Source organism: Notothenia rossii (genome assembly GCF_949606895.1).
Source record: "Notothenia rossii genome assembly, chromosome: 1".
Lineage (NCBI taxonomy): Eukaryota > Metazoa > Chordata > Actinopteri > Perciformes > Nototheniidae > Notothenia > Notothenia rossii.
The window spans coordinates 77,931,953-77,951,809 of record NC_136912.1 but is presented as its reverse complement, the minus strand read 5'-3'; the positions used below and the strand labels follow the sequence as shown (position 1 = coordinate 77,951,809).

Sequence of the window (19,857 nt, the reverse complement as noted above, 5' to 3'; positions counted from 1 at the left end):
CAAGTTGATATAAACAGGGAGACAAATCCTGACTTGCATGCGGTGTTGAAACGACACACTGGCATTTAGCTAATTCAGCAGAAGTCATTTTGTATTTCCAGGCAGATCATGAGGTGGCACATGGGAGCTGCAGGCTGCAGACCGTGTGACTCTCTGATATGTCAGAGAGTGATGCAGATTAGATTATTTTCAGTCAGAGGAAACAGCCTCAACCTTGACCAAAAGATAAACTGCTAAACTGTTAACATGAAACTCGTGATAGAGAAAGTAGAGTTGTTTTCACTTCAGCCCTTTAAGTAAAACAAAGACAACACAATAATCAGACAAACACGGGAGTAGTTTAAAGCATTTTATTGCAATTTTTTTTTTTAGAAAAACAATACAAAATTCTGTAGCAACGGTCATAAATGTTCCTTGAGTGAACTGCAATCATTCACATGGTACAGTAAAGTGCTTATTTTAACTCAAAAATATGTTTCGTATTTCAAAGGATGTATTTATTTCAAATATCTTTTCATGGACACGACAGTCTTTGTGCATTCAGTGTTAAAAAACAGAGGTCAACTCAATAGAAAATAAAAGATTGAGGACTGAATCCACGTAGATCGGATATTTCAACACCATGTCCATGAGAAGAACTCTTTATAAAACATTTGATCAACGTTGCTGGATTGTAAATGCTTTTGCCTGCGGGCTACATTCAAATTTGGGGAGAATGATGGACTGTCGATTTGAAGGAATGACTGGATTTTAACACATCCTTACTTCAAAATGACTTACAATATAAAAATTGCGAGGCTTAAGGATACAATGTTGTCCCATTTGACCCACCCCCCAATAAAAAGGAGTCAAAAAAGCTACTGCCATTTGACAAAGGTAGAAATGGTCATGACCAAGAAAACTCTAATCATACCATCCAGGCAGAGCCGGCCCGACCCATTAAGCGACATAAGCGGCTGCTTAGGGCCCCGCAGCCACTAATGGGCCCCCTAATGAACCTCATCAAGACACCAGACCAACCAGAGAGTTGAATGGAAATAAACATCTGTCTTATTGGCACACAGGTACCTATCCTGTGAGCTGTGACAATGTTTAAAATAAACTGTCAGTCGGACTCAGAGTTTTTGAAGATGGACATAAGAACATTTTTTCTTAAAAAAGACGACAATTCTCAAGTGGTGGCTTACAACAACCCCGGAGTCACCACTTGAGCCAGGTAAACAAGGTATGTAAATGTCAATACATTTCCAAGTTATGCGAAAATGTAAGCAAAGCATAAATTACAGCTACGTTGACGTTACTTTGAATCGCGGGCGTAAGGTAAGCCGTTAGCAAGTAGCTATAGCTAGCCAGAGATATTAAATAAACACTTTGTCATACAATCTAACGGTAATGTTTTTTAGTGTTACCTGGTGATTTCAAAGAAATCTCTTTGGAAAATGTTGACTTACTGTTCGACATAGCTAGAAGCTACCTTACAGTACACAGTTGATCCTGAGTCCTGTCAGTTAAAATGTTTCATAGTTAGCTTAGCTAAGCATTAACCTAGCACCGAAATATATAATAATAATAATAATAATAATAATAATAATAGCTTAGATTTATATAGCGCCTTTCATGGAACCCAAGGTCGCTTTACAAGGAAGAACAGGGCAAAACAAACATTTACAAAACAAAAGGCAATCAGACAACCAGTCAGACAGACAAAAACAACAAATAGATTAGGGGCCAAAGGCCTTGGTGAACAGATGGGTCTTGAGGGCCTTTTTGAAGGCGTCAAGTGTGGGGATGTTGCGGATCTCCGCAGGGAGAGCGTTCCAGAGGGTTGGGGCTGCCATGCTGAAGGCTCTGTCCCCGAAGGTTCGCAGTTTGGTGCGGGGGGTGGTAAGCAGGCCAGAGTCTGAAGACCGCAGGGTCCGGGGTGGGGCATGTGGGTGAAGGAGATATGGATGTTATGTGACAGTATTTCTGAGAAAAAGTCAGCTGAAATGGTGGCATAGTTGCCACTGCTCTACGTGTCGACAGCATGTTTCAATGTATTTGCAGCAATAAATGTGGCTGTTTGGCCACTGACGTTGCCATAACAACACCCGAATTTAAATGTGCAACCTCTTTTTGTGACAGATTTTTGCAAGAAATTATAATTCTTCTGAATGATATTCCTATTGACAGCTAGTCTCTATGTGAACATTATGAGATGGACAGCCATAGAGAATAAATGAAAAACAGTTATGAAATACTATATGACAAAACAAGAATACAGTTTAAGTGATTTGTAAAATATCCATAAAGAAAAATCTGTTTACAGTTCTGTTTCATATGGGTCTTGAGAGATGTATCCATAGATCTCTTCATTTTGCTCTCAAAGTACACCAGATTGATGCTTTTAACTTCAATATTTAAAAAAAGATCTTCCCGGGGGAGCGTGCCCCGGACCCCCCTAGAGGAGGTGAGGACCCCCCTAGAGAAGGTTAGGTCCACCGTGTTTACATGCTTATTTATACAATATGTGTGCTTATGCTAGCATCATAAGACAAAAGTTGGTTCCGTGTTGTGTGAAGTGAGAACACGTTAGAGTGAGGGGGACCCCCAAGTAGGAAGGTAGATATGGTGCAAAATGTGAGAGCGTGTAAAACCTGATGTGAGCACTTGCAGAAAAGAAATCTGAGTTTGTGTGCATACATTTACACTTGTGTAAAATATCCACGTAACTGTGAACCAAATTTACACTTGTATAAAATATCCACGTAACTGTGAACCAAATTTGAAGTCACAGAAGAAAAAAAAAGTTGTGTAGCTTGTAGAAAAAAACTGAATTTAGTGATGAAATGTTCACTTGCAGAAAAATACATATTTTTTAAATATATTTTCCCTTACAACTGCAACTTGGTTATTACAACCTCTCTAATCAGTCATTACAACTTGACAAATCTGCTCTGTGGCAGTATAAATCGACGAATCTGCGGTCTTGACTTTTGCTACACTTCTTGCGATAAATGTGTCGCAAAAGTAATTTTCACCTGTAGATGTGGGGGGAGGGAGGGGGGTTGGAGCGAAGGGGCGGAGCTATCAGAACGACGAGGCTCGGGTGACTGGAGACTGCGGGGCGAACGGTTCATGTCGCTACCACTCCGCTGACATGGCGCGTCAATCAACGGTAAGTTTTGCCCGTTACTTGCCCAGTATTACTTTGAATATTATTATTGTGATTGAGTATTAAATCCACTTTGAAGACCACCGTTTTATATCGTGTAGTTTAGCGGCAAAATAACTTCAGTTAGCCAGCTAACGCTAGCTTTGTTGAGTTTATGCTAGCTAAACAAGTAGTGGTTGTAGTCTACAGCAGGGGTTCCCAAAGTGGGGGTCGCGAGATGATTACAAAATAAAAATAGTTTAAAAATTGATTAATTTTTTTAATATATTTTTTAAAAATTATTATTAATAATAACGTTTTCATAGACATTTTTTCTTTTCTGAAATAAATTCACTAGCTCAATAAATGAGTGCTAATCCCAGTGTGTTTAGTGTACAACATGACATGTCATTTCACCTTCAAGTCATGATTTGAAAACGTAGCATTTCGCCACATGCTAATGTGGCAAAATGCTAATGCTAAGAATTTTCAGAATAAAAGTGCAAGTTAAGTGTGAACTTCCGGTTTTTCAGAATAAAACTGATTTAAATTAAATAGTATATTTAATTCAAATTACGCCATATCAACATTGATTTTAATTTCCAACACACTAACGGTTTATAACCGTTTATGAAAATAAAACCAATTGAATTGAAATTGAATTATAGTTGACTTTTCATTCAGGAAGTATGACGCTGCGCTGTCAGTACGCTTGTCCATGTTTGTGATTGGTCGAATGCTCCAGACACCACCCCTTTCATGTGAACGCGCACCTAACTAGATAGGGCACGGCTGGCTTGAGCGATCCACTTGATAACCCGCGTTGTAGTACCGTTTAGCGAGAGCGCGTATGTTTTGGATTAGGCCAACCGGCTAACTCAAACATATCGAGGTTAGGTTGAACCAGCTTCGTAGTATACCCCCCAGTACACTAAGAAACTACTTTTATTGTAAAAACAAAGATCTGCACACCGAATATTTTTGTAGTCTATCAGGACCGTCATTTGTTTGTGACGCTGCACCTCAGAGAAGGGGTGGTTATAGTCAGGCTTATAAAGTGCTGCGAAAAACATAGTCAGCTGATGAGATGCACCTATTTCCACATCTACACTCCATCAGCGGATTACTTCTATTTGCCTCACTTTATGAGCTTCACATCACTTGTGACTTGTACCGCAGAGTTTGCAACATCACAAATAAATGGGGCCAATCTTCAGTCAGATGTGAATGTGTAATCTAACATTTTAAGTAAGAATAATGGACAAAAGGAGTGCAAATACAAATACAATTTATTGAAATGTGAACCAAAAGTTAATCAAATGTTTTAAATAAAAAGCACATATGGACAGAAGGTGTAAAACTATTAAATGTATAAGTAAACACATTTAGTCAAATAAAGTGACAGACTAGGCCTGTGCAGTTGGTATCAGCTTTGACCAGCATGGGCTCCTCCATCAGGCCTGGTCCTCCTCGCTGAGGAAAGACCCTCAGTCCTCTCCAAACCAACAGACAGGACGTCCATCACACAGAGGTTTCTCCCTGAAGTCTCTGCTGCTCTCTGGACACCACGCTGTCTCAATCCGTCCACACTGAATATGAGAGGGGGAAAATGAAAATAATAAATGCTTTAGACAATAAGAAACATAAAGTTGACAGTTGAGTTGCTCAGTTTTTTTAGATTGTCAATACTATTACTGTATAACTAATATCCCAGGTTAAGAGGCACATTCAAATAAAGATTGGTCTTTAAATACATGTTGTCTTTTGAATTGTTTTCTAAAATTAAGGATCTAGAACTGGTACTTAGTTTTAATGATACAGTCTGGTTATTATGCTGTTTGGAGGAGGCCTCATAGGTAAGAGCACTAACTAGCTACCATCACAAGTACCTTAGCTTGACTTAAATGTATTAAACGTATAGTTAAGTGATGGCAAAATATAAATAACTAACGTAATGCAAACATATTCATATTTGCTTGATTCCAGAGTTGAATTTAGCACAATTTGTCACGATTCTCATGTTATGGGCCGGTAGGCCTACATAGACCGGTTGCTATAATATAGCTATTGATCTTGGCGTTGGGGGTCTCAATAGCGCCATAGAGTCCCCTATCGGTTGGGGCCCTTGGGGGAACTGTTGGACCACCGCCAGGCACAGCCAAATCCAGCCTCTCCTCCTGGCTGGCTGCAGAAGAAGGTTGCACAGCCACAGCCACGGATACAGCTTCACTTGTGGAGCTATATGGCAATGATGGTGGTGAGGCAGGTGAGCTATCGTTAGCCTCCGGTTCCGGCTGCTGCTGCACGTCAACATTGCTAACGTTAGCGCTCGATTTCGAGGACGATGTATGACAAAAAAAACGGTCTAATTTTGTCAGTTTAGCTGTTACATCTCCTTGTTCTCTCTTGTCCTTTCTCTTTTGAGCGCTGCTCTTGTGCTTTGGTTTGCTGTACATTATAAATGCAAGCTATTACATTTTTTATAATGCTATCAAACTTGCTGCTGCTATACAGTACAGTACAGGTTGATTAAACGGTTCGCTCGTCACACAAGGTATCACATGACATGAAAGGGAGCAAGGTCATTGGACAGACAAATTACAAATTAATTTAGGTTGCTTGGTTACTTTGAAGACTGCGTGAACCGGTCAATGCCATTTGGGCCCCAAAAAAAATATATAAGAAAATAATATTTAAAAAGATATATATATAAAACACATTTTTTTAATTTGACCTTGCCGGCTCTGGGCCCCGGTGCGTTTGCACCGGCTGCACTGTCGATAGTTACGCCAGTGGCAAGAACGCTCCAGATCAACTTAACAAACTCTTTCCCATCTGAACTCATACACCACGTACTCTGAACTTAAAAAAATCCCGCAAAAAAAGAAGGAACATTTCTGGTGTTTCACCTGAACTGAACCTGCATGAAATTCACTATAGAAAATAAGCGTATCAACAGCCGTACAAAAATAAAGAGAATCAGTGTGGCACAATGACATGGAGTTTCAAACATGAAAAAATAAAAGTAAACACAGCTACATGCCCGGAAGACTTTTTGCTTTTCTTTTTGTGGAATGTTTCATTTTTTAATGTTTCTTTTTCAACATCTCCCTCATAGTTTGCAATGAGAATGTGACAAAAACAAATCAATGGTGAACTTGGGGAAGGAAAAGAAAATGGTCCAAATGTGTGTATTCAATAAACAAAAGACACTACCGTCACATTGGCCAAAATGTGCTTGTGACCTTTACAGCCAACATATTCAAAGTTCAATCTATTTCTTAGACAGAAATTACGAAAAAAAGAAAAAGGTAGTCCTGGTTGCAGCAAAGGGACAATTCTTTATGAGTAACACCCAGTTTACTCAGTTTCACAAGCTTAGCAAATTTAAATAATTAGCTTGTACCAACAAACCAGATATACTTAAGAGCTACGTCAGAGGTGTACTTTGGGGTGGCCATGCATCATATACCAAGTAAAATAGGTTGGATCAAACTCTATCAGGAGGGATGAATGATGTGGCCACGGATCATTTGCCATAGATGGAATAAACTGTATGAATGGGTGAAAGCGCAAGTTGTGCCTGGCTGCGAACAGACAAACATTCTTTGCCCTGGGAGCATTAAGTGCATGGCCACCAAGCTCGATGAGTGCATGTTTTCTCTTACATTTATAGAGGAGCTCAGTGTTGAGGAATTGATCTCAAATGGAGAACAAAAAAAATAGAAGCTGGTTACGGTAACACAATGTATCACAAACATGGCTTCTCTATGATTTCAGATAATCAAAACTATTTTTGAGTCTTGGACTGCTGTTCAGACTGAAATACAAAACCCCAGGCTCTAAACATGTGAATGGCATTTGCTAGTTTTTTCAAATGATCCCTATTTTCGTTGTCATAGATCACAAAGTATTGATGCCGTGTCCTTTGCTCGTGGTATTTTCTTTAGGGTCTTCTGTTTGTCTATCTTAAGTAATACCAGTAGGCTACTGTCTCTTCATGGACATTATTCAAGTTGATATAAACAGGAAGACAAATCCTGACTTGCATGCGGTGTTGAAACGACACACTGGCATTTAGCTAATTCAGCAGAAGTCATTTTGTATTTCCAGGCGGATCATGAGGTGGCACATGGGAGCTGCAGCTCTTGCAGCAGGTTGCATCAGTCTGGTCGGATCAGGCACATTACCCACTCTCAGCAGGACTAACCCCCCTCAGTCTCATTCCAGCGTGAGGAGACAACTGAGCTCATATTTACCAACCACCATTTAACAGCCAAGGACACATGTGACCGTGGGCTGAGATATCAGAGAGTGCTGCCGATTAGATTATTTACAGTCAGAGGAAACCGCCTCAACCTTGACCAAAAGATAAACTGCAAATATGAAACTCGTGATAGAGAAAGTACAGTTGTTTTCACTTCAGCCCTTTAAGTAAAACAAAGACAACACAATAATCAGACAAACACGGGAGTAGTTTAAAGCATTTTATTGCAATTTTTTTTTTTTAGAAAAACAATACAAAATTCTGTAGCAACGGTCATAAATGTTCCTTGAGTGAACTGCAATCATTCACATGGTACAGTAAAGTGCTTATTTTAACTAAAAAATATGTTTCGTATTTCAAAGGATGTATTTATTTCAAATATCTTTTCATGGACACGACAGTCTTTGTGCATTCAGTGTTAAAAAACAGATGTCAACTCAATAGAAAATAAAAGATTGAGGACTGAATCCACGTAGATCGGATATTTCAACACCATGTCCATGAGAAGAACTCTTTATAAAACATTTGATCAACGTTGCTGGATTGTAAATGCTTTTGCCTGCGGGCTACATTCAAATTTGGGGAGAATGATGGACTGTCGATTTGAAGGAATGACTGGATTTTAACACATCCTTACTTCAAAATGACTTACAATATAAAAATTGCGAGGCTTAAGGATACAATGTTGTCCCATTTACCCCACCCCCCAATAAAAGGCAGTCCAAATAGCTACTGCCATTTGACAAAGGTAGAAATGGTCATGACCAAGAAAACTCTAATCATACCATCCAGGATATTAAGAGTATGGCCAGAAACTGTGCGTTTCAGTATTGAACCCTCTAAAAAAAAGAAAAGTAGGGTCCAACTTGTCTGATGCTCAAAAAGTAGACAAAGGCAGAATACTGAACTGTTTTAGGTATTTTAGAAACCCCCAAGATTGCCTTGATCATCAGCCTAATGCTTAGACATTTACCTGTAGCAAAGTAGTTTCCCAAATGAAGAAACAGCCGCATACACAAATTCAAGTAAGTCTTAGTATAAGACATAAAACCCCAGAACGATGCATCTGTAGAAAGGTATTTTAGAACCATTACGGTGTCCCATTATCAGCATAATGACACCAAGTGAGCCATTTCCAGAGTACCATCGCTGCAGTGCTGGTAACGGGACGCGGCTATCAGAATCCCACTGCTCCAACTAGGTGATGATCACATGTCCAATCAGGTTGAACCCTCTTTGGTGAAATGGTTACAGTGTTGTGAGACCTCATAACCAGTCCATTACCTATCAGTCTCAGAATGAGCTTCAACTTAATCTGAATGGCAAAAAAAAAGAAGAAGAAGATTATTGCCAACTCTTACAAATAAAACGTTCCTTCACTGGGCAAGAACGCTCCAGATCAACTTAAACTCTTTCCCATCTGAACTCATACACCACATATTCTGAACTTTAAAAAAAAAAAAACGCAAAAGAAAACAAGGAAAACATCCCGTGTTTCACCTGAACTGAACCTGCATGAAATTCACTATAGAAAATAAGCTTATCAACAGCCGTACAAAAAAAAGAGAATCAGTGTGGCACAATGACATGGAGTTTCAAACATGAAAAAATAAAGTAAACTTAAAACAGCTACATGCCCGGAAGACTTTGTTTTTCTTTTTGTGGAATGTTTCCTTTTTTTAATGTTTCTTTTTCAACATCTCCCTCTTAGTTTGCAATGAGAATGTGACAAAAACAAAACAAAATCAATGGTGAACTTGGGGAAGGAAAAGAAAATGGTCCAAATGTGTGTATTCATTAAACAAAATACACTACCGTCACATTGGCCAAAATGTGCTTGTGACCTTTACAGCCAACATATTCAAAGTTCAATCTATTTCTTAGACAGAAATTACGAAAGAAAAAAAAAAAAGGTAGTCCTGGTTGCAGCAAAGGGACAATTCTTTATGATGAGTAACACTGACCCAGTTTCACTAGCTTAGCAAATTTAAATAATTAGCTTGTACCAACAAACCAGTATACTTAAGAGCTACGTCAGAGGTGTACTTTGGGGTGGCCATGCATCATATACCAAGTAAAATAGGTTTGATCAAACTCTATCAGGAGGGATGAATGATGTGGCCACGGATCATTTGGCATAGATGGAATAAACTGTATGAATGGGTGAAAGCGCAAGTTGTGCCTGGCTGCGAACAGACAAACATTCTTTGCCCTGGGAGCATTAAGTGCATGGCCACCAAGCTCGATGAGTGCATGTTTTCTCTTACATTTATAGAGGAGCTCAGTGTTGAGGAATTTCTCTCAAATGGAGAAAAAAAAACCTTTAAGTCTCCAGCCATATGAACGGACCGCACCAGGCACGGACAGCATTGGCTTACAGCCCTTTCAAGCTCTCTTATAAATCCCTCTGATACAGGACAGCCTACTTGGCATATTGCATAAGCTCGTATGTATCTGCAGATGGGCCACTCATGCATATACATACAGGCAAAGAGAACATTCCAGATAAATTATTTCACAGTGGATCCAGTTGTAACGTGGGAGCAGCACAACAGGTTGTCCTTTGGTGTCTGAGCTTAGTTTCAAAGATAAGTGTTCTTGCTTTCTTCTGAACTTATTTTTATGAAGAAAAACTTAGAAAATACTTCTCTCCCAAATCATTAACTGGTCCTCCCCCCCAAACATTGACTTGCACGTGTGTGTGTGTGTGTGTGTGTGTGTGTGTGTGTGTGTGTGTGTGTGTGTGTGTGGGCCCTGGGCTGATGTGCTTCAAAAGTGCTGCGGAAGGGCAGAAGGCATTTAGAGGAAGGGCTGCAAGCAGCGTCTCCCTTACAGCGAGGCAAGAAAGCCCAAATGGCAGAGGAACCAAGGCCCGCAAGAGTCAGGGAGGGGGGCCAGAATTGATGAGAGAGTCCCAGGGTAGTCTGGATCTGGACTTGAATCTTAACAGGAGGTCGGAGGTCAGGGTTGAGAAGGTTCAGGCACAGTCTCCCACAATAACCAGAGGGGCCAGGAGCTGGCGGAGCTCTGCAGCAGAGACGGGCCCCAGGCTGGGCTGCTGCCGGCGCCGGGCCAGCTTGGAGTTGGAAGAAAGGGAGAGGCGAATAGAAGAGCCAGTAGTGGTAATAACAAACGGGACATCCTGCAGCTGCTGGTCTTCCATGTCGTCCTGTTCAGCTAGCTGCCGGTTCACAGCCATGGCTTTGTCAGCAAAGAATGTAAAATCCCTGGCATTGCTGGATCTACGGGACAAGATCAAAAACAGATTAAATACAAAGTTCAAACATTTGAAGCTGAAGTGTCCATAACGAAGACAGTGTGCTGTAGCTGTAGCTAATGTTTTCTCACCTTGGATGCAGGATTGATGTTGATAAAGTGTCAGATGCACCCTGAGTAAAAAAAAAAAAGTAGAGAAAAGTTATTGACAAAACCCAAACTAAGAATGTATGCCGAAGATTTGCAAAAGAGGCGTGATGATTTAAGACTTACCCTCTGCACCCAGGGGTGTCGCAGCACCTGGCTGGCACTCAAGCGACTTTTGGCGTCCCGAACCAGAAGTTTGGATATGAGGTCTTTGGCACTTGAGGAGATGTTAGCCCAGTCTTTTTCTGGGAACTCGTATTTTCCTTCCTGGATACTCTCAAACAGAGTGTTCTAAAGATGGACATAAAAACATGCATCATCAGTTGCTGTGAGCTCGATGGAGGAGATGCATCGTTTAGTTTTCACTAATGTCAAACTCGTACCTGGCAGGTGTGGCAGGGCTCCCCTAACTCCCAGCCGCAGCCTCCACCACAGCGGCCTACAAAGGGGGGGTAGCCGCTCAGCATGATGTAAAGGATGACTCCAAGGCTCCACAGGTCACAGCGCTTGTCATAAATAGTGGCCTCCTCACTGAAGGCCTCCACCACCTCGGGTGCCATGTACTCTGCTGAGCCACACTGAAAAACAAAATCACAAGTTGGTTAGCCCCCGGGATGATAGGAAGCAGTACCTTCAGCAGAGTTGAGGGAAACAGAAGCCTCTCATGGATGCTGCCCACATTCCTCTGTTCAGCTGATTCCTTGTGTCTTTGTGTTAAAGCTTAGGGCCTACACAGTGGTGGCGGGGGGATAGACTATGTGACAGTCACATGCTTATGTGCAGTGATTGGTTCATTTAAAAATGGGCTATACAGCCTTTATTGATGTTTTAAGGACAGCCAAGTAGGAACATTGTGTGCAATTACACACCAAGTGTAGGAGGTAGTGTGGGACTATAATTAAGCAGGTCAGCCTGCGTAGGCAGCAGCAGTGACTCACTGCTTTGACCGTACAGCTGTACACAAGCCAGGCAGAATGGGCCAAGGGCAAGGGTTGGCTCGGCTCTGATGGTACCTTGTTATATAGCTCAGAAGGAAATTAGGCCAAACAACGAGCGGGGAAAAGAGGATTGGTTGTCCTGCAGAGCCAGAGACTGGGCTGAGCCCTAGTCAGTTACGCAACTTTGAAATGCCGTTTTAATTCTGTAGGAACAGAACAGCAAGTCGCTAGATCAGCAGGAGAAATATTCCATTGGCCCCTCAGTCACCAAACCTTAACAGGAACTTTTAGATTGATTAAAGATGTTGCAATTTAAAAAAAGAATGGCACCTTGGATATTTTGAGAGATGTCCTAAATATAGACAACTAGTGTTACATTCTAAGAACCTGCTTTGAAAATACTTGTAATCCATCCTTTGCCTGCTGAGCTACAAACGTAAATGATAGCAGACTCCGGACCAAGGCAGATCATGGCCTGCTTCCTCTCAAAGCACGGTGGCCTACATCTTTCTTTCCATCTGTGGTCGAGCATGTTTACATTGAGCAGGCCACCATTGTGTCCTGGTACCATATCCCAGCTGTCTCCTAACTCCTCCTCCACCCTTATGTAATGAAATCTGCTGCACAGGAATCTCGTCTCAGACAAAGCTGCTTCTGTCGGGAGAGTATACCCCAACCCCCACGTTAACACCAACAACATCATGTCTGGGGCGCCTGCCTCCACAGACAAGCCCCCAGGATTCAGGCCAAACGCAGCTGCCACAGCAATAACAGACACAAAAGGTTACTTTGCCTACCAAGGTGCCCCAAAACTAAACTTTAAATAAAAAGAAAACGGCTATCAAGGCTAATTTTGTTTCAAAGCCACTCAAATACCACTAAATATACTACAAGTCAGAGTAAAGACAGAACATCGAGTACTGCCAGTGGCATAAAGAGTTGATAGGGAGCAGGGAAATTACATTTGTTCCTCCTGTACTGCTGGTTGCAAACACCTGGTGAACTTGCGTCAGTCACATCCTCCTCAAACTTTACTGTAAGCTGAAGCTATACTTGCTAATCTGCTGCAGTCACCACATAATTAGTTGGTATTGCAACCTGGGGCTTTCCTGAAACCATGTGACTAGTCAGGCCATACTGACACCGCTGATGACACACCTCTGCTGTTTGTAAACTACGTGATTATCTGAAGAGGCTTACAGAAAGGAGACGTGTTCTGTCACCATGCAGCTGCACCTGCAAACAATAACAGATGCAGTCTAAGCTGCTTCTGTTTAGCATCCTCAATTTTCAGTTCTACATCTCACAGCAGGTATACATGAAGAGTGACATTTCAACAGTCCAATTTTATGCCAAGCAGACAGCACAGCATTCACTTGTGAAGCGGTATTCAGAAAATAAAATTAGCTTTCTCCTAGAAAGGACCTTTTGCGCTTCTATTGTACTAGAGCACACTCCCACAGTTGACTTCCTAAAATAGCCCTGAGATAGAGGTGATTAAACACATTTGATTTCATCAAGATGGCAAACGTGTGTTCATTTGTGCAACAGCATCTGTTGGAATGTGGGTATGGGGCGGGCTGGGGGGTGAGAGTGCCAATAGTGAGATGAAAATCAGATAACATTGCTCATGTGATCGGGGCAAAGAAAACAAGTCAGAGCGCATGAGCGGACTGGGTAGTTGTCCCTCCCAGTTGCCTTCCCCCACCCCCTGGGCCAGCCAATCACATCCCAGTTGCTAGGTATAGGGGAAAGACTAACATTTCTAGAACAAGCCTCATGCACACCCTTTGTATAATGAACATAAAGAAAGCGCAGACAAGCACAAGCGTGGTTGGGGCCGCTGGGCGGAGACTAAGCAGAGAGAGAGGAGGGTGGATGTTTTTCTCTTTCCTACCACAGAGAGAAAAGGGGCATGAGCAAGAAGTGGTGTGTTATGGTTTCTCTGTAACTTCATACCACAGGACATCCTTCAAGGCTATCACAATATGTTCTCTGAGGCAGGAACTTCTTTCCGTGAGATAATGCCTAGTTATGTACAACAATACTGGGTATACAAATGGTAAAGAAACAAGCTTTAGTTAATAAAAGGATGCACCCTACAGCACCAAATGCAGACTTTATCATTCAGGCCAAACATCGAAGTCCATGTAAACTAAACTTGAGAAACTACAAATCTATCTCCGCACTTCAAATAGCTGAGGGTCAGGCTCCATCCATTAGTTCTGCTAAAGGAAGATGAAGTTACCATTGAAGAAACCCCCCCACCACATTCCTGCAGGCCAAACTGCCATCCTTCACCTGCTCTGGTCCATCTACCCAGCCCCGCAGACAGCCAGCAGACAGTACGAGGAGGAATCTTGCCAGTTTAACTTTACTGTTTTTCCCCCCCCCCCCCTTTTGAGGTTGCAAGGGATTTCTGGGCAGTGTTCAGAGGACTTTCTTAGTGCTGCGACAACACCAGAAGAGTTGAACAATCATAACTCCCAAACACACAGGTCTCAATATTTGAGAATGATAAGCAACAGGCCGTTGACATTAAATTGGAGGGCTATCTATCCAAGTGTTACTGATAGTTCAGGGGGTAAACGCTGCCCGATTGTGACATACAGGAAACAATCCCTGTCATTGCACAGAAACTGTCCAACACTGAACTGCCTTAACCTCAAAACACAACACTTTATCTCTCCTATCAGTGAGCTGCCCTGCAGCTAACTCCACTAAGGATTGTGACACACACACCATTTCTTTTCAATGGTACTCTCCTATTCCCATTGAATAAATGCAGTCCTAACTGTTTGGCAAACAACAGTAGAACAATATGAAGGAGGACTTACAGGAGTGAGGAGCTCAGGGGTGGAGATGGGCGAGCTGTCGCTGTTCAGCTTGATACCACTGCCCAGGTCAAAGTCACAGATCTTGACTGGGGAAATCTGACAAAGAGAGACCGATTTAGAATCCTTAACATGAAATCACATTTTGATAAGCAGAGCACATTATAACAGTTTATATCAAGGTGTTGTCCTTTCAACTGATTGGGCTGGAACGCATGTGGTAAACTCACCTTGTCTGCACTCTTGCAGAGGATGTTTTCAGGTTTGAGGTCTCTATGTGCCATTCCTAGAAAAAAATGAACAGGGAAGGAATCAGTAATATTCTTAATATCAGGCCACCATGTTAGAATAACGTAATGCAGAAAGCACCCTATTCTATTTTGTTTGCCAGTGCCAGTTTGAAAGAGGTTAGGGCAAATCTGTTCAGTTTCTCCAGTTCTAAACAAATGTTCACAGTTGGGCTTTTTTGGTGATCATGAGTTATACAATTCTATTTTTTTTATGAGTGGTCTCACCTTTGTTATGCAGGAAATCCAGAGCACTGGCGATTTCCTGCACGACAACACTGGCTTCCTGTTCGCTGAAGTATCGTCGTTTGTGAATGTGTGCCAAGATGGAGCCTATTAAAGAGCAAAAAGTTGAGTACAGCAGCTCCATTTACAAGAAAATATTATAAAAGTTCTTCCAAACACCGATAAACAACTGGCTACAGTGAAACACATGCATTACAGGAATGTTTAAAAATAAACAACGTTCTGATGCAGGCATCCTGAAACGGTTTGAATTCACTTACCTCCTCTTAGCTTTTCAAACACCAGGTAGAATTTATCTTCCTCTTCAAAGAACTCTACCAGCTCCAGGATGTTACTAAAAAAAAAAAAGGTTCACCATGAGCCAGTTGTAAAAGAGGCATCTATTCTTGCAAACATTTAAAGTGATTTCTGCACTATGGAGTAAGAGCAGTGAGGGGCTCCAACAGAATGAAATGGTCAGTCAGTCTTTGGTACATTCATCAGCTGCTCATGCCATTACCTGTGTCCCTGGCACTGATAGAGCATCTCCACCTCTCGAAAGACGCGGCTGCGGCTGTGACCCGGTCTCTTCTCAATGATCTGAAATAGAAAATGATAATTCAACATGATAAAAGACAATTCTAGTGTATTCTAGTATCTAATGACTCATAATACAAATAAACAGTGGCTGCCACAAACCAGTTTTAAAATCAATGTATAGCACAGATTATGTATACCATATACAGAGCTAGAACAAATGTTTCTCCCAGACCAGAATTCTCCAGCTTTCCTCCCCCTCTCCCAACCTGTGACACCATTGTAAAGATAGTTTAACCTACTTTCCATGCTGCCTGCAGAAGCAGAGACCTCTGAATGAGAATTTAACAAGTCGGCATGTCTATATTTAGCATTTCATGTGTGACCCATATTTAAATCTTAAGCACTCTTAAGGAGCTGATTGCGTTCTTTGAAACACCCCATGGGTTATTCCAAACCTGTTTACAATAAACAACAATTCTTTGCTTAATCTAGCTTTGTGCTGCCTGGAACTAATCCACCGAGGGGCCAACGCCAGCCGAGCGATGTCATGCCAAGAGAGACAGACAAACTGCTGACAACTAGCAAAAGGCCTGAATTTTCCAGCCCAGGTTGGTTATTGTCTGCTCGGGAGGCTGTGCATGTTTCTCTTCCTGGTGGCTGGATTACAGCTGCTATTGAAGCGCAGTGGGGCCAGAGTTACAGTGTGTGTGTCTAGGATTAATAGAAAGACAAGAGGCCTGTGAGCGTTCCAAAGCCTCTGTACTGTTCCCATCTGAGTCAGCAGCACAAACAACCCCCATCAACCCTCTTTCTCCTGACCACTACACAAACCTTGCACCCTGATAATGAGTTGCAGATAAAACAATACAAAACATAGCTGACAAATGCATTATCATCGTGATAAGGCGGACGGGTATTAGAGATTTATGGTTGTTTACCCATATAACAGATCAGAATGACAACAATGATTGACGAAACAAGGCCCTACTAAGTAGAGTTGCAAGCAAGCCCTTGGTGCTCAGTGGCTTTTGTTGCAATTGCAACACAAGCAGCCCAAACATGCAATTCTCCCCTCCCTCTCCAGACTGGGGTGAGACAGGACATCTGGCAGGAGCCCCCTCCGACTCTTAAATGACCTCCAACCCTTGTGCCTCCTCCCCCACAACTACAAAGTCCCAAGGGATCTACCAAACCAGCGTAACGCGGCACATGGTCACAGGAAAAGTTGTGCCCCGAATCCTCTGAAATATTAACTGGTATGATATGGACACTTGCTCCATGGGGACTTATCAACAACACCTTTATCAAACACTTTAACAAAATTAAAGTGCAAATAAGAATAACAATTAAAAAAAAAATAGCTAGGTGTTTTCATCAAATGTCCTAATGGAGTTAGTGGGTTAAGATTCAAGAATGTACAAAAAGAAAAACAAGCCTTAGGGTCACTTTTAAAGAGTTCAGCAAAGAAACATCTTTCACAATGTTTTGTTCCCAAATTGAGGAAATGTGCATTACACATAAAAGGCACAACAAAAGGGAAGTCAAGACATGTATCCACAAGTCTACATCCAATTTCGAAGAAAATAAAAAAGTAAAACTGTAGCGAGTAAAAGGGAGAACAAAGCAGTGTAAACATCATGGGTCACAACCCTCACCCCTCCTTCCTCTATGTGGGTTTTGTTTTGGCACTGTTACGAGTACACTGTGTCCTCCAACGAGCGTCCTCTGTAGGCAATAAGAGAAAATAAAAGGGGTGGGTGTATTCCTACGAGCTCTGTGATAGGCTGACCATCTGTAAAAACAGTGAGGGGACGTGTCTAACAGCAGCTAGTGTTGCACACTCGGAGGAAGAAAATAAAAGCGCAGCAGTAGCACAACACAGACACAGAAACCTGCAGACATCCACTAGAGAGCTGAAAATAAAAAACTCACACCAGGATCAAAACTTTAGACATTTTTTTTCTAAAGAATGCCCAGTGAAAAGGAGGAACCCGTACACAATGTTTTTTCCAGTTTCCTTACATATAGCTCTTCAAAAAGCATGAAAAGGCTCCGGACTTGTTTGTGTGCCAAGGCATTTCATTCTTCAACCGACATCTCTAAAGTTCATAAAGTAGTAAACGAGTGCCGCCCTAGAAATGTAACGTCTTTATATTTACACTAAACGTTGGACCTCACAGATAACAGGCATGTGTTATGTGGCAACTACGACATTCACAGACATGTGATACAGGGGCACTGACTTGCAGAAATTCAAGGCGATGCATAGTCATCCATTAAGTGTGTAAGAATTGTTGCCTTCTTACCTTGACGGCATACTCCTTGTTGGTGATGAGGTTGAAGCATGTTTGCACTCTGGCATAAGCACCCTCTCCTAGTAACTCTTCATGCAGTCTGTAGACATCTGTGGCACATGTCAAGAAAATACATTTTACAAACTAACAAAAAAATATATGCACAAATCAATGTTTAATGCAGAGTTTTTCTATTAAAATTATAATTCTGGACAAAAAAGGCTTTTACCTTCGAATCTCCCTGAGAAACTGTCAGTTGCCCGGCAACGCTTTTTCTTCTTGTTTCTCTTCTTGGCATCGGGGATGTCAATAGGATGGCTGGAAGTTATGTCTGTCAAAATAAGAGTGCCTAAATTATAATTTGCTAGGGAAGAAACAAGCTAAACAAATTCCAAGAAAGCACATAGGGCGAATAAATCAAGAGTGCTATTGTTCAAAGTGAGAACGCTTAATTGGAGAATCCAGGCTTAATGTACGAACTAGGTGCAACTAAATAAATAAGGATTACATTGTTAGAACTCTGCAAAAATAACAGCTCTAAAGCACTGAATACTCACCATGTCTTGGGGAGGAGTCAAAATTAAAGGACGAATGAATAAGGGATCCATTTTTAGTGAAGCCGTCAGATTCAAATGGATTTTGGCCCTAGAGAAGAATAAACATGTGCTTGTTAAGGTATGCAATCTTATCAAGGAGCTATTTAGCTGAGAGGGTCAAATGTTAGTGATAAGAGGCTTTGTTATCTCGTGTAAAACCATAAAGTAGATTCAAAACAGGAAAACAGCTGATTGGTGGACACTTACAATCGTGGACACTTACAATCAAGAACATTTGATTTCTAACCTCAAGTCAGCTAAAATGATCAAATAACAATCTTGCTAATTGTGCAAAAGGGCCACATATCTTGACAGTTCTTTAACCTACACGTGCAACAGACCACATAGACAGACATTAGAAGTGGGTGGGCAACAGATGTGTTTATATATAGCGATGTGAGGTCCTCTCATACAAGCTGACAAATCTGCTCTCTGATTATAGAGTCTTCCCAAAAAGCATGATGATAGTAGATCTGCATTTCCCCCTGAACAAACCTCAAACTCACCTTGAAAGAGCGATGGAACCCAGTGATTTCGGTGATCTTATTTTGAACCATTTTTGCTTCAATTTTGGATTTTTGGTGGCGGCGGCAGTGGTTTTTAATGGGATATCAATTTGCACTTCTCCAAAACCGAAATATCGTTTCAGAGAGAGTCGCAAGTGATTTCACTGCGCTAGCTGGTCAGCTTGATGCGGCGCTTTGAACGGGAGCCCTGTGGACAATACAAAACACCGCGTTACAACCCATATTACAACAACAAGTCGCTTACTTATAGCTAGAATAAGCTACGTTTAACCAACTTTAGAAGAATATGAATCCATATACCGACGTTAGCTAATATCCTTCACGTGTTCAAGGGGTAATACAAACAATGCAACAACAACAGTGATAGCCAACTGCAGCGCCACCCACTTAACGTTAGCTGTAAGGTTGGTTACAGCCGTTTAAAAGGCCAATTTAAGACATACGTCATTACAATATCTACGTTTTGGTAAGATGAACAAATATGTCGGAAAGCACCACTGTTTTCAGTTAACGGTAGAGGTTGCTGCAGCGAGGGTGACGTTTAGCTAAAATTAACACTAACGGACAGATGTACATTTAACTTCAGACAACAACGGTTAGCGACAGTTAATGGCCTAACGGTGAAAACGGTCGAATTAAAAAAACTAAAAGCTCAGATAAATAAATGCTATCATGAGCTACTTTGTTTACTCACCCCGCAGTTGATTTTACAGCTCCAGTGTTAGCGTCGTTGTCTGACCTACTGCTTCAATAGCCGCAAAGGACGGTCAAGGGAGATATCGCCGGATAGTGAGTGCTTGGAAGGTGGTGAAAGAATCACTGCGTAGGTGGTTTTATAACCTCCCCGCTGACT

The 19,857-nt window shown here is 41.6% G+C and overlaps 1 protein-coding gene across 1 annotated transcript; it reads right to left on the bottom strand.

Annotated features, from left to right (window-relative positions):
• Nucleotides 1-7,607: 7,607 nt before the first annotated feature.
• On the bottom strand, nucleotides 7,608-19,857 carry mknk2b (MAPK interacting serine/threonine kinase 2b). Its single transcript, XM_079672051.1, has 14 exons — nucleotides 19,699-19,857; nucleotides 18,984-19,191; nucleotides 18,439-18,526; nucleotides 18,111-18,212; nucleotides 17,894-17,991; nucleotides 15,568-15,647; nucleotides 15,329-15,402; nucleotides 15,051-15,155; nucleotides 14,766-14,821; nucleotides 14,539-14,634; nucleotides 11,147-11,341; nucleotides 10,890-11,054; nucleotides 10,749-10,789; nucleotides 7,608-10,642 (listed from the first exon to the last, which is right to left on the bottom strand). Exons 2-14 carry the CDS (start codon nucleotides 19,032-19,034, stop codon nucleotides 10,378-10,380), a joined length of 1,416 nt encoding a protein of 471 aa, XP_079528177.1. The 5' UTR covers nucleotides 19,035-19,191; nucleotides 19,699-19,857; the 3' UTR covers nucleotides 7,608-10,377.